The sequence below is a fragment of the Pogona vitticeps genome, chromosome 2 (assembly GCF_051106095.1).
Source record: "Pogona vitticeps strain Pit_001003342236 chromosome 2, PviZW2.1, whole genome shotgun sequence".
Taxonomy (NCBI): domain Eukaryota; kingdom Metazoa; phylum Chordata; class Lepidosauria; order Squamata; family Agamidae; genus Pogona; species Pogona vitticeps.
Genome location: NC_135784.1, coordinates 97,908,095 through 97,922,701, shown reverse-complemented (window position 1 = coordinate 97,922,701; position 14,607 = coordinate 97,908,095). Strand labels below are relative to the sequence as shown.

At 38.1% G+C, this 14,607-nt stretch overlaps 1 protein-coding gene across 1 annotated transcript in view; it reads right to left on the bottom strand.

The window, feature by feature from the left end:
* COL23A1 (collagen type XXIII alpha 1 chain) overlaps nt 1-14,607 on the bottom strand; it is a 412,306-nt gene that overhangs the window by 15,391 nt on the left and 382,308 nt on the right. Inside the window, exons 36-45 of the mRNA XM_078385693.1 lie at nt 14,127-14,216; nt 13,379-13,429; nt 11,363-11,419; nt 9,338-9,364; nt 6,167-6,193; nt 5,512-5,583; nt 5,350-5,403; nt 3,947-3,973; nt 1,635-1,688; nt 1,053-1,139 (exon numbers count right to left, since the gene is read on the bottom strand). Coding sequence (XP_078241819.1) covers nt 1,053-1,139; nt 1,635-1,688; nt 3,947-3,973; nt 5,350-5,403; nt 5,512-5,583; nt 6,167-6,193; nt 9,338-9,364; nt 11,363-11,419; nt 13,379-13,429; nt 14,127-14,216 — 546 coding nt within the window. The remainder of the gene's footprint in view (nt 1-1,052; nt 1,140-1,634; nt 1,689-3,946; nt 3,974-5,349; nt 5,404-5,511; nt 5,584-6,166; nt 6,194-9,337; nt 9,365-11,362; nt 11,420-13,378; nt 13,430-14,126; nt 14,217-14,607) is intronic.

Here is a 14,607-nt window from a genome sequence, read left to right as displayed (position 1 = left end):
ATTTAATTATTATGAAGTAGCAAAAAAGCAAATGATAAAGCAGAAACATATCCTGATAGCAGAAGTAAAATTCATACTTTTACTACGAATATACAGTACTAATAATTTCACATGAATGTCTAAAACCATATGTTATCAAATAAAACCAGTCATCTGACATGATATAATATTACATGAAGGAATAGAAATTACTCCTTAGTGAGCAATCAGATCAGTATCAGATGTATGTCAGGATGCAAAGTTGAAAGTTGCTAGTACGTATGTTAGCTTTCATTGGATCTCACATCTGAAGAGCTAAAATTTTACACATTTCCATGTATGGAAAGACATGGAAACCCTAACTAGTGTTCACTGCTTGCTTACTATGGTATACAACATAATCTAAAAGAACGGTGAGATTATGCAGCCATTTGCCTTGCCTGTTTTTCCAAGGAAAAGAAAAACAAGGCACTGAATTAGTTTCCCCCCAGCTCTGTTAGAGACACTTTGTTGAATGATGAAGGGGGGGGGAGGCTGTTAGATACCAGCACAAATTCCCAAACCAAAGGCGCATAATGGTACCTGGCAACTTAAATGGTTCTATTTTACATTTACTACTGATTTTTTTCCAAGTGATATTCAAGAGATGCAAAGGTTTGAAATATAACAAAATTGGTCTGAGGAGCCAACCAAATCTCTGTGCCTATCACACTTTTAGTTACCGATATTGTTTTGATTGATTCTCATTTACTACTATATTTTTCTCATGGAACGTAAAGTGAGTGACTATGTTTATTTTTGTGGCTTCCCTTCCTTGATTACAAGGTTTTGTTTAAAATGTTTTTCTCCTTTTGTATTTGTTCCTATCCTTAAACACAAATGGCAGCAATTTTACTCTCTAGTGATAACAAAAGAAAGCCAAACAGTATGAACAGCATTCATCCATGAATCTAGGTTCAAAACAGTGTCCTCTCAGAAATCTTCTTTGTTCTTTTACAGCAATTGTCAAAAGCAGATGAAATATTGCTAAGGGGATATATATGATATATATTCCTGGCAACATCAAACCATACCACTGGACAAGGCTGATCCAATCCGGGGGGCCCTGGTTCTCCTTTTTGTCCCTTTGCTCCTTTTCTGCCCGGGAGTCCTCTTTCTCCCTGGTGATATAATAGAAAAATGAGTCTCTTGTGCTCTGAAGGATTAGACTGAGAGATATAAATCGCTTGTTAAGTCACAAATTTCAACCACTACCTAGCTTTGTGCATTAAGACTTTGTTTGCATTTAGACAATTCATTATCTATGCACCTGCATAAAAGCACTCATACTGTTATCATCATCAGGCTAATATAAGCAATTCATAATGGCAAAAGTCTCTGACTAAAACTGAAATATATTTATCTGTGAAAAGGTTTAATCATAATATTTTGGATAGACAGAATGAAGAAACTTCAGCTATGATCCTCCACTCTCTTGACTTGGCATAACAAGCAGTTTCCAAGATTGTTTTATAAGGAGAACATACGTAAGTAATAACATCTAAAGGGTGTTAAAGGTGTCTATTGGCATGTTATCACTTAATCAGTTCTGGAGCCCAGTTGCTCAATTATCTGCATATAAGCATTTAGATCCATGAATCAGAAGTGGCACTAACCTTCTCTCCTCTTTCACTTTTTTCTCCCTTTTCTCCTCTTAATCCCGGGAAACCCTAGGAAAACAAAATGGAAATACTCAGTGCCAAACAGTTCTAGTAACAAAGGAAGGGTGAACATAAGTTGTCCCACTATCATTTCCTTAAAATAATCATTATTACCTGAGAACTTAACAGCTGCCACCACAACTACACTCTGCTAAATGGAAAAGTGTCAGCAAGCCTTGTTGTTAGCCATCAAGTCACCCTCCAAACCATGGCAATCATAATGAATGAGCAATCTCCAAAATGTCCAGTCCTCATCGGCCCTGCTCAGCTTTTGTAAAATCAAAAAACCTGTGGCTTATTTTAGGGAGTCAATTCATCTTGTATTTGGTCTTCCTCTTTTCCTGCTGCCTTCAATCTTTCCCAGAATAATAGTCTTTTCTAGATAATCTTTTTCATGATGTGCCCAAAGTAGGACAGTGTCAGTTTAATTATTTCTGCCTCCAGAGATAGTTTAGGACCCACTTGTTTATCTTTATGGCAGTCTAAGCTCTCTACCAGCACCATATTTCAAATGAATCAATTCTTTTTTAGTTCCTTCATTGCTGTCCTTCCTAGTCCCAGTCTTTTTTCTGATTTGTTGGCTGCAGTCTCCATTTGGATTGATGACTGAACCAAGGCGTATGAAATCTTTAGCAATTTGTTTCTCCACTCTCTACCTTGTTGTTCTTCTGTAGTCATCATTTCTTCTTAATGTCCTGTTGAACATTAAGAAGGCAAAAATAATGACTTCACTTTCTTTCACTGTTATTAAAAGTCATGTAGTCAATTTGATTTCTATATTGACCATCTGATCATGTTCATGTGTGTAGATGACTGTTTGGTGGCTTGAAACATGTATTTGCAATAGGTACCATAGATTGTTAGCTTTATAGAACTCTCATTAACTGTTTTCCTGCTTTGCTTCTGACTCAGACAAAATTTTCCAACAACATTTGGTTCTGCTTTGTTTCCTACTTTTACTTTCCAGTTACTTATTATTATAAGCATGTCTTGTTTTGATGTGTTTCCTCCTGGATGCTTGTATAAAAACTTTCAAGAAAGATTTAAGGAAGATAAGAAAAAAATTGAATTTGAAGAAGAAAAATTATTTATCACATAATTCTTTTATCTCTGTAAAAGAATTATGTGACAAATAGGATCGTCTGGTTTCCAGTATATATAAAATATTATTGAAATATGATGCAGCAGATGAACAAGCTAAAGACTGTATGTTTAAGTGGGCACAAAATGGCTATAGTATTCAAATAGAACAGTGGGAGAGAATGTATTGGGAAATATGGATTGAAATTCACGATGAGTTACAATTTAAAAGAAAACTTTTATGAAATAATGTACAGATGGTGAGGAAAGTTCAGCAGTACTACCTTCTGTGCAGTGCTAACAAAAGTTAACTTGAGTGTCACCACAGTTGCCTCCTCCACCATTGTCACTTCCAGCTAATGCTGCTGCCCACATCACTACTGGAACTATCAATTCTCTTCTGCTGATGCATCCATTACTTTTGAATAGGGTGGATGCATCTTAGTCTGGTGTCTAACTTGTGACCATTCCACCTTGGGTGATCCTGGCCAGGCTTGTAATGGAGTCTAGACTCCTGATGATATTGCTCTTGGCTTCACTGATACTCTCATACCTTTTTACAACATTAAGGTGTGCAGCTAAGAAGGGGCAAGCACTGCTGAATTTTAATTGATTTATGTATTATTCCTGGTTTCTTACCGTTCTTCAACTGTAAATGCAAAAAATAAATTAAGCAATGTGCCACAGGATTATAAAGTGAACATAAAAACACTGAGCAAAAATAAAACTACATTTGAAAGTCAGGTCTTTACTTCTAAGAAAGCAAAAGCATAATAAGGTAAAAGTCCACAGCTGTGCATGGCCATCAAGAAGGCCCTTTCTCTCAAATATAAGTTGCTAACTGGTAAAATAAGAATGAATGGAGATTCTCTTTCTTTTGAATCATACTACTGAGCCAATAATAGTACTACTGGTTGATTTGACAACAAGTGACTCCTCATAGGGAGGAGTACTATTAACTCATAGTACTATTAACATGGTCTTTTCTGGTCCTACACTCTGAAACCAATGAAGTAGAAATGCCAGATACTGAACACAGGCCTAAAGTCCCGCCACTTGGCTATGATCCTCCACCCTCTTGACTTTGTACAACAATAGTTTACAAAGTGTAAATAACCTCTGGAATAGCTTTCTGTAGTAGTCCTGACATACTGATGACACAGAGAGGTATTATACCCATTACTTACATCTAATCCTGGTTCCCCTGGCTTTCCCTGGATTTATTAAAGAGGGAAGAGAAAACAGTGACTATGTGAGAATGGTATACCATGTTATGTGGGTTACGTTCATAGAAGCTTATAAAACTTTGGTTAGATATAGTTGGTTTGAATTTTTTTTTAAAGTACATTTAAACTAAGTAGGATGGCTGAGCACATAACTTGCTCCCCATCCACATCTATCTCAGTTAAATCAATAGTTATCAAAATAAACTGTTTCTGTGACTGGGTTGGGACCACTGTATACACCATTTGGAAAACACTGATCTTTCTCTTTTTTAACAGAACCCCATGATCCTCTGTCATTGCACTTACACAATACTAGTAAGAAGGAGACGAGATGGTATCCTGATTTGTATTTTCCAGTAACTAATAGCTCAGTGAATTGGATACATAGCTGTGGAGGCAGAAGTTTGGAGTGCAATTCTCCACTTTGCCTCTTGGGAGGAAAGATATCCTATGTAGCCTTGGACAAGCTGTACAGTCTGAAGTACTACCAGAGGAAGGGGTGATAAAGCCCTTCTGAATACTCTCTACTAGAAAACCCTGGAAAGAGCTGTCATACATTGGTATGAACTTGGCAGCATGTTGTTGCTGTTATTAACTGCAAATAAACTGCAAAGAATTGCACCAGGTAACCAGATATAATACATGTAATTTGAACATGTAAGCAAAAGTGGCTCACATAAACTATTACTATGAGCACTGCTTTCACAGCTCTCTGCTTCATAGAGATAAAGAAGCTAAGAAATGCAGACCTATACATAAGTACAGTATTTTGGAAAGGTACGTTCCAAAGTTATTCTAGTTTCATACAGCAGTCAGAGCTGAATAAATTTTCTCTAGTTAGACACACATTAAAAACAACAACATACGGAGGCCAGAATTAGGTTGCTTAGCATAGTAAATAACACTAGAGGTTAAAAATGAATAATGAGATTTGATAGTCAACCCCTCTGTAAGTTACAGTGAGTCATATGTCCAATAGTGACATACTATGCTCAATAAGATGCAGTTAAAGTGGGCCCATTTGAATCAATGGATCTTACAAAGGAGTTGATTCATCAAATCTCCATTGATTTAGTGGGTATGTCTAGTGTGACTTACTATGCTAAGCAACAGATTTTGGCCTGAAGGATTTAGTGTGCTTAAAATGAACTTCAGTGTATTGCCTTATTAAAATGAGGCAATTTCCAAAAAAATTCCAATATGGGCTAGTAGTGTGTGTGTGTGTGTGTGTGTGTGTGTGTGTGTGTGTGTGTGTGTGTGTGTGTGTGTGTGTGTGTGTGTGTGTGTGTGTGTGTGTGTGTGTGTGTGTGTTGTGTGTGTTGGGACAGATGTGATGCATGCCATCTCCTGCATTCAGTGCTCACCTTTTCTCCTTTAGTGCCTGGTAAGCCAATAAGTCCAGGGGCACCAGGAGGACCCTAGAAACGAAGCAGAGGATGAGAAAGGTTTGGAAGCCTGCCGATAAAACATTTCCTCCAGTGAAGCAAATGGCCATTCAATGCCACAGTCATTTTTAAAATACTCACATGTTGTCCTGGGACGCCTCTTTCACCTTTGTGACCAATTTCACCTTTCGCACCTTTTGAACCCTCTGCACCCTATAGGGAAACAAATTATTTATTAGGCTTTCAACCAACAACGTGATTTAAAATCACCTGCTTTATATATGATTCATTAATCAATTAAGGTTAAACAAAGTTGCATGTTTCCAAAACTGTGCTCAAGCTACCTTTTAAAGCTATTAAAGGAAATCTAAGATAATGTATAATTTATCAAAAGCTCATTGTCAGAATAGAACAGAACTCTTGTTAGAACAGTTCCCTTCAGCAATCTTTTCCACCACATGTAATAATAATACATCAAAACAAAAACAGCCTCAAAAATAATTCACAATTCCACTAAATAAAATTTATCCTCACTGACAAACCTCACCTATAAATTCTATAATAAAAGAATCAATAACAGCAGAAGTCCAAATGGGCAGCCAATCGGCCTAATGATTTAATAATCAGGACTCACTACTATATCCCCCAACCTGTTAGCAAAAGCTTGTTATATTTTCCCCACAGATGCTGCAAAGTCAGAATTCTAACCTCAGCAAACATTTGTCTTCATAGGCTTTACCTTGGTGACCATTTCCATCAGCATTCCTAAACCTTGATTTTAATCTCAGTGACTCACCTTGTGTCCTTGAATTCCTTGAGGACCCTGCAAAATAGCCAGAGTACAATACATGATTTGAGGAATGGTGGTTAAAACATAATTCATACCTCTTTAGGGTTACAGTATATATTATTGTGTGTGTCTCCTCACGGAAGTCTCTTTCATCCACAGGAAGCAGAGCTTGGATGTAAAATGTTACACAAAATTATGTAACCCCTAACATGTCATTTGCAGGGGAGGGTGCTCATAAGAGGGTTTTTTTGTGACTAACTACTGATAATGTCATTATATATATTTAATGTAATTAGAAACTTCCAACTCATTATTTTGGGAGAAAAAAATAAACCGAAAAACCAAGGGGAGATATTTTGAGGGATGTTTGTTTGTTTGTTCCCTGAAAAATAATGAATAATAGAAAAACTGAACAATAAGTCAACATTCCAAGATCCGAGTGGAAGATTCTGTGAATGGAAATGGGGAGAAGATAATTTTTGCTAACCCACTGTTCCCACTGCTGCCTCTCCCCTCCACCTTGCATCTCCATCTTTTCCAGAGGATGGGAAAACCATTTTGAATAGAATGGGCACTAGCATGACTGCAGGGAGAAAAGGGGAATCTGTGGAAAATGCATCCCTTTCCTTTCTGTTCACAGAAGCCTTCTCCAGAGTGGAAAGAAACAGAGAAAAGAAGCCCTTCGTGTTTGTGTGATTACATCTATCTTCCAAACTTCTTCCTTCCCACGAGCTGAAAAGAAAACTACAGATCCCTGGGCATAGCTCTTGCCATTTGTGGAAGCAGTTATACATAGTGGTTGGGGTACATGGGGAAAATGTTTGTATTTCTTTTGTATTTTCATTCATTCCTTTTGGAGGCTATCTCTTTCATTTTCACATTTTTCATGCACTGGTCCTTAGGTTTTACATGAAAGAGAAAAGCCTCTTTGGAGACATTCAGTTTTGCTTCCGCGTCCATATTTTCTGGCACTCCACGAACCACTCCAAGAGCTTTCAAGAACCATTAATAACTACTACCCTGTCCCCCCGAAAATAAGACAGGGTCTTATATTATTTTTTGCTCCAAAAATGCATTAGGGCTTATTTTCAGAGGATGTTTTATTTTTTTCATGTACAGCAACCTACGTTTATTCAATTACAGTCGTGTCATCATCTTCTGGTTGCTGCACAATGGTGGAGGGCAGGGTTTCACTGAACTGGGGCTTATTTTGGGGGTAGGGCTTATATTACGAGCATCCTGAAAAATCATACGAGGACTTATTTTCGGGGAAACAGGGTACAAAAAAGCAGACTCAGGAAAAGAGAAAATGAATCTACTTCCCAAGCAGGCAACAGTATGGGAGGAAGAAAAATCACCGTCTGATTTACACACCCACTAGTTTATATTATCAAATTAGAAGCCGCAACATGAGTTCACTGCCACTCACCTAGCACAACAGAACATCTGGGCCTGGGCAGCACATTAGGGAAAAAAAATCCAAAAAGGCAAAAAAACAGCTAGGCAGGCAGGCACTAGTTCCCTGGCACACAAACACACCCACTCACTAGAGAGAGCAACCAACGACAACATAGCAACAAGAACAGCAACGTCCCAAGCTGTGCCAATCAACCACAGCAACCATTCACAAAGACCAGCGGCACACTGGCACAGTCACAGAGTCAACCCCCTAAGCTCACAGATCCCCCCAAAGCAAACAGCAACAAAAACCCAGTCCTAAAAAAACACCGCCACCATAATGTACACCTTTAACATAATATACAATAAATTAATCGAATAACAGTTTTAAATACAGTGATGCCTCGCAAGGCGAATGCCTCGCACAACGAAAAACTCGCAAGACGAAAGCGTTTTGCGTTGTTGGTGACTCGCAAGACAATTTTTTCTATGGCCATGCTTCACAAGATGAATAGGAATGCAATAATTAAATTTCAATGCATTCCTATGGGAAACCACACTTCGGAAGACAAAAGTTTCACAATACGAAATGACTAGCGGAACAAATTATTTTCGTCTCGCGAAGCATCACTGTACCACAATCAAAAAAGGAAAGCACACCTTCAGACATATAGCAAAAAAAGGAGCAAAAGACAAGAAAAACAAGCAAGCAAGCTAACAAACAAGCAACGGAAACTCTTTCTCTCTCTCTATTATTTTAGTGTAAGCTTTTTTATTCACCATTTAATTCACACTGAAAAAAAGCTGTTAGTCTTCAAGGTTCATTAATACACTTTTATGTGTTTTGCTTTTGTTATACAAGCTAATCTGACTTACATGGATAACTTTTTAAAAACTGTTGATAGGGCGAGGGCACTGAATTATGGAAAAGCTGGGACAGAGTGAAATGGAAATGTGCCCGCATATTCTTAATGCTATTCTTCATTTATTTATCTGTTAAACTTTCAGTTCACCTCTGCAGCAACAAATTTAAGACAGAACTTTGTCCGTCTATATAGAAACATTAGAGTATTATTTTCCCATAGAACAATGCTTTAAAAGGTCATAGCTATACAGTGGGGTCTCGACTTATGAACGGCTCGACATACGAACGTTTCGACTTACGAACTGCTCTCATAGGAATATATGGACTCGACTTATGAACTTAGATTCGAGTTACGAACTCTTTTTTTCCTTTTTTTTAAAGCTAAGTCATCTTGGGTTAAAAGGAAAAAAGAAAAAATATCCCCCTCTAGTGGCAGAAGGCGGAATAGCAGCTTCCCATTAGTTTCTATGGACGAAAAGAGCAGATACGGATTAAATGGTTTTCAATGCATTCCTATGGGAAATGCAAATTCGACTTAAGAACTTTTTGATCTGAGAACTGCCTTCCAATACGGATTAAGTTCGTAAGTCGAGACCCCACTGTAAGGAGAAATGATAGTGACCACCTCACTAACATGCTACTAGAGATGGAAGAGATATTCACCTGGCTACTTGAAGATTAAACAGAAAAAAATTAAGAAAAAAGTGTACTCCCCCAGAAATGGAAAGAGATCGGTTCAAATCGGCCTTTTTTGGTGACAGTATCAGTAAATAAACAAACAAAAATTAATTGCATTCACAATACAGAAGTAGAACACCTCACTTCAAGCTTATGTTATTTGCCTTGCCTTCAACGTGCAGTTTTAGTAGCCTCAGCTTGAAATACTGCATGACCTTCACACACTGGGAACTCACCTTATGTCCCTGTATTCCTTGGGGGCCCTAAAGACAGCAATGGCTCATTTGTAAAAGGAGGTTTCAAGTATCCTAATATATAAGGTGATACATTTATGAATTCATTCCAACTACTACTATAAGGGTGAGCAATCTGCAAAAGTCCGGGGGCTGTACATCTCCATCCCTGGGTGTTGGGATGGGTGCACAGCACTGGTTCCCGTGACCTTCCAAGTTATAAAGAACAGATTACAGTATAAAGAAACAGCAAAGCAAGTGAAAGTGAAACAAAAGGCGTTGATAGAAAAAGTATAATGCATTTGCCAAGAGTCCTAAAATTGTGGAAGATCACCTACTCTTCCTCTACCCTAGCACCAAAAATCACGTTTCCTTTGCCAAAGTGACCTTTCATGAATCCACTGATTTTCTCTGCGCTTATAGGTGTTGAAATTATGTTAGACTGCTCTTGCAGTGGATACATGCTCCTTAAAGTATGTACTGCTGTAGGAGTTTGTGATCTGCTGCAAGTCTTAGGATCTGATGTAATAGCTAATTATATTAGTAGAAATATTTAACTATCTGGGTGTCTCTGAACTGAAGAAGAGCATCAATCTCCTTATTAAGTAATGAGTCAGCAGAATCATTCTGAACATACTGAAATCCAAGTTTATTGAAGTTCTATTGCTCTGCAATTGTGGGCATTTTCAGTGCAATGTGGTCATATAAGTGTGTCGTAGGTGTCTTGAGCAGTATTCTGTGAAAAAACATTTATTTTACCTCTCGCAAGGAGTCATTATGAAAACTACATAGGAATCCTAGCTCCCAGATCTTTAAGATGGTTTTCTATGTTGATGTGGCAGAACAAGGAACTCAAGATGAGATAAGATTACAGTATCTCATGACTGAGCTACCAACTCATCTTGTTATTGAACTAAATTATTTCATTACTAAACACTACTTATACCAACTGACTGATTTCTTTAATTATTTTAAATTTGGGCAATGATCACCAAATGTGATCAGTCAATATATCTCCCTGGACAGGATCACAAGAGCTATTTATATATTTATACATTTATTTTCACCTTGCCTTTCTCCTTAGAAAGGACCCAAGGCAGCTTACAACAATGAAAGACGATATTTAAAGTTGAAAACAATGAGTATATAGTGGTAGTTAACATAATTAAAAGACAGTATTTAAAACTACAAACAATGAATAAAAAGGCATCTTACATGATTAACAGTCAATATTAAGGTAATATCAGTAAGTACACTATATATAAAAAACAAAAATGACACTGAGAAATGGAAAATACAAAAAAGGAAAACACAAGTAATACTAAAAATCCAGTCAACGCAGTAATTCATAGTAGTTTATCTAAAAACCACATACAGGTAGCTGGTTACTGAGGGAAGGCTTGCCCTCTTTTATTTATTTATATTTTATTTATATTTTTTATTTATTTGATTTGTATCTCGCTCCCATTAGTTTCACAGCACTACTCTGGGTGGGTTACAACTCATAAAATAGAAAACAAAAATAAAAATAGAGATATTAAAACAAACAGCAATCACCCTTTGCCTGCTTGCAGAAGGACAGCAAAGACGGGACCAGATTGGCCTCCTGGGAAGGGAGTTCCAAAATCTGGGAGAAGCAACAGAGAAGGCCCTCTCTTGGGTCCCCATCAGATGCACCTGTGAAGATGGTGGGACCGAGAGAAAGGCCTCTCTTGATCTTAACATCTGAGCTGGCTCATAGTGGGAGATATAGTCTTTGAGATAGCTCAGCCTCAGGACATTTGGGGCTTCAGACATTAAAACCAGCACTTTGACTTGTGTCTGGAAACTGATCAGCAGCCAGTGGAGCAGCTGTAATAGGTGGGTTATGTGATCCCTGTAACCAGCCCCGGTTAGCAATCTGGCTGCTGCATTTTGGACCCATTCAAGTTTCCTGATACTTTCCATCGGCAGCCCCACATAGAGCATTATAACAAAAAAATATCCCAGCCTGCACGAATTATGGAAATAAATTATCTTAAGACTTACCATAGGGCCGGGTGGACCTGGTAAGCCAGGAGGTCCTGGTTCAGATATGATCTGCATCTATGAATTTTGTTAAGATAGTGAAGAGACTTGATTTAATAATGTGAAACCATATAGGGAAAAACAAAAACTTCAGAATCAGGAGACTAATTATTTGTGGATGGATATACTCTTAAGAAAACAGAGAACATGGCAATTCAATATAGTGATAGTTGCACTAGTAATAGTGAAGCTGCAGTACCCATAGCTGTCCTAACAGGTCTGCAAGCGAAATAAGTAAGATGAGTGTACTTGCTCAACTCACATTTCCATCACTCTCTTCCTACAGAGAACAGCTTCCTGAAAAGCAGAATGCTCCCTGTACAGTGGACCCTCGACTTACAGACAGCTCGACTTACAGACTTTTCGAGTTACAGACTTCTCTGGCCGCAAAATTTAGATTCGACTTGCAGCCGGAGAATCGACCTACAGACCAGAAAAAAACCAAAATGGAACAAAAATAGAATAAAAACTGCCAGTTATGGGATTAATCGGTTTTCAATGCATTGTAGGTCAATGGAGATTCGACCTACAGATTTTTCGACTTGCAGCCACCATTCCAATACTGATTAATTCCGTAAGTAGAGGGTCCACTGTATATGGCAGGTCTCAGGAAACCTATTGAGACATTTACCCACGTGCCCCGTTTATTATTCCCTCACAAAGGTGCATGCCATGTTCTCTTCTTGCTGCCACCAGTGGATTACTTCAATCCACCATATAAATGATGTATGTCAGAACACTTGTATTGTGAATAGAAACAGAACGTATTTATTGAAGTGAAGCAGAATGAGTAATAACAGACTTTTTCAGATATTCAGTATACATTAGCAATTTATCAACAGTTCCCTCAGTACATAGTTCTTTTAGCTTGCCATATCACTGCGACTCTCTCTACCTATTTTCCTAACCAGCCCTATCTCTCTCAATGACTAATCCTAACTATCTAACCAGCCCTATCTTGTGCCTCCTTCTCCAGCCAAGCCTCTTGTAGCTACTGACTCCGCCTCTCCAGCCCTCTCATAGGTTCATGCAAATCAGCTCATGAATATGAATGACATGAGTGACATGGACATTTACTACATCTATAATTCTGAATCTTATGGATACATATAGAAGAACCTCTCTTCTTCAGAAATTAGTCTCAATATAACGAGAACCAAGGAAGTGACAAGAGAAGAGAAGGCTACATATGCTCCCTTCCTCACATTTTATTTATCCTACACCAATAAGGCTTGAATAGGATTACCATTAATCTGGTCATCATTCTTACTCAAAAAAAAGTTGAAATAAAATGTCTAATCTCCTTGTAAGAACAAATCCTGAGTAAACTAGAACTCAGAGCATCTAGCTTGTTTTGAATTAGAAACGAACATTGACAACTGCTTTCGAGACAAGTGATTTGAAAATATGCACTTGACAGTGTATCTTCCTATATAAAAATCTATCAGCAAGTAACATCAACAGTTCCTTCACTTCTGCAGCTAGTTTTGATGGCATCCATCTGGCCTTTTAACTTTCTCTTTCTGTGAGCAATTCAGGTTAAAACAAGCCTTGTCTTCATAAGTGATTTTTCCTCTACTTTGAAGACAGTTGTACACAGGATTACACACAAAACCTGGACTCATCACCATCACATATACAGGTTTTCTTCTTCAACCCCACTTTGCCTCAATTCAGCAGAGTCTTGCCCACCTGACTCAGCAATTCAGCTCTTCTTAGTGCAGTAAGACAAAACTAATGCAGTTGCATTTGAATTATGGAACTTTCAGAGGATTGACCAAATCCCCACCAATTCATTGCACTTAGATTAGTTTGATTTCCTATGCTAAATAACAAGATTTCAACTATTAAGTTATTTGATTGGTCTACTCTAGTTGGGACTAGGAACTGGATTTAGGCTAATGTTATGTCAGCCCCTAGGTATCCTGATATATTAAAAATAATTAGACAAGGTATTTTAAGTTATGGGCAACTTACAAGATCCTGCTTGCAGGGTTCACCGGGTTCCCCTTTTGGTCCATCGATCCCCTACAAAGAAAGAAATGGTGTAGTATCCGAGGATGTATTTCTAGATAATCTAGACACATTCTTTCCCCTTTTTGATGTATCCTTCTGCATAAGCTTTCACTTCCAAAGCTTCTTCTTTATGCATCATTAGTCATGCTGTTGTCCTATACGTATTACTCTATTCCCTCCCTTTCACTACATTTACTCCCAAGTCCATGTTGACAAACAATTAGAATGGAGGGTTTGATCACATGGAGAAATAAACTGCAATTTGGACTCCTGGTGGAGTGATGTGGTGAGATCTCTTTCCTGGAAATCACATGATGAGGGAAATGCACTCCAGCCCAACCCTGATCTGTGCCCAAGCTGGATCTGTTTTGGTTTAGCTATAGGGCTACTACTTTTGGGGGCTGGGCTGAAGTGATTCTCCAGCAGATGCAAGGGTCATGTTAAAGCAACCCTTTCCAGTGAAATCATGTGCAAGATTTTGAAACTATCTGAATGAAATTTATTTAGCCTTAGTTAGTATAAAGGAAATTCTTAGAACCATCTCTTCAGATGACTGTCTCAGCTAAAGTATAAAAAAATCACCATATATACCATATACCTATGAACAATGAACAGCAATGATGGCAGATTCTCTTTTCAGCAACTTTCAAATCACCAACAAGTTTCAAAAAATAAATAAATAACAAAACAATACTGAAGACAGACATACCCGTGGACCAGATAAGCCCATTTCCCCAATCTCTCCTTTCTGCCCTATTAATCCAGGATTTCCTTGGTCTCCTTTCGCTCCTTTAGGACCCTATAATTTAAGGAAGGGAGAAGATGCCTTTTCAATTATCAGCATGCTTCTTATCTCAGCACCAGATGATCCAGAGAAATATGTCCATTAAAAAAAAAACTGAGCCTATGTAACCCCTATGAAATATTGGTTCACCCCAAAGGGGTGGGATTGAGAAGGAGAGGGTGATTTTTGAATCAGAAAGAACTGGAGAACTGAAGCAGCCAGAACAGCTGTTGCCTCTTAGACTGTGAAGGCCCATGACAACTTGATCTAGAATTTTGGAGATTCCGTGTGCACACCCAAACCAGCTGAGGAAGATGCCTTGTATTTTTATCTTTATTTGAATTCAAAGGGATAGGTGCTGTTGCCTAGGACTTGGGTGCACGAACTGTAGCATGCTGTTGTTGCA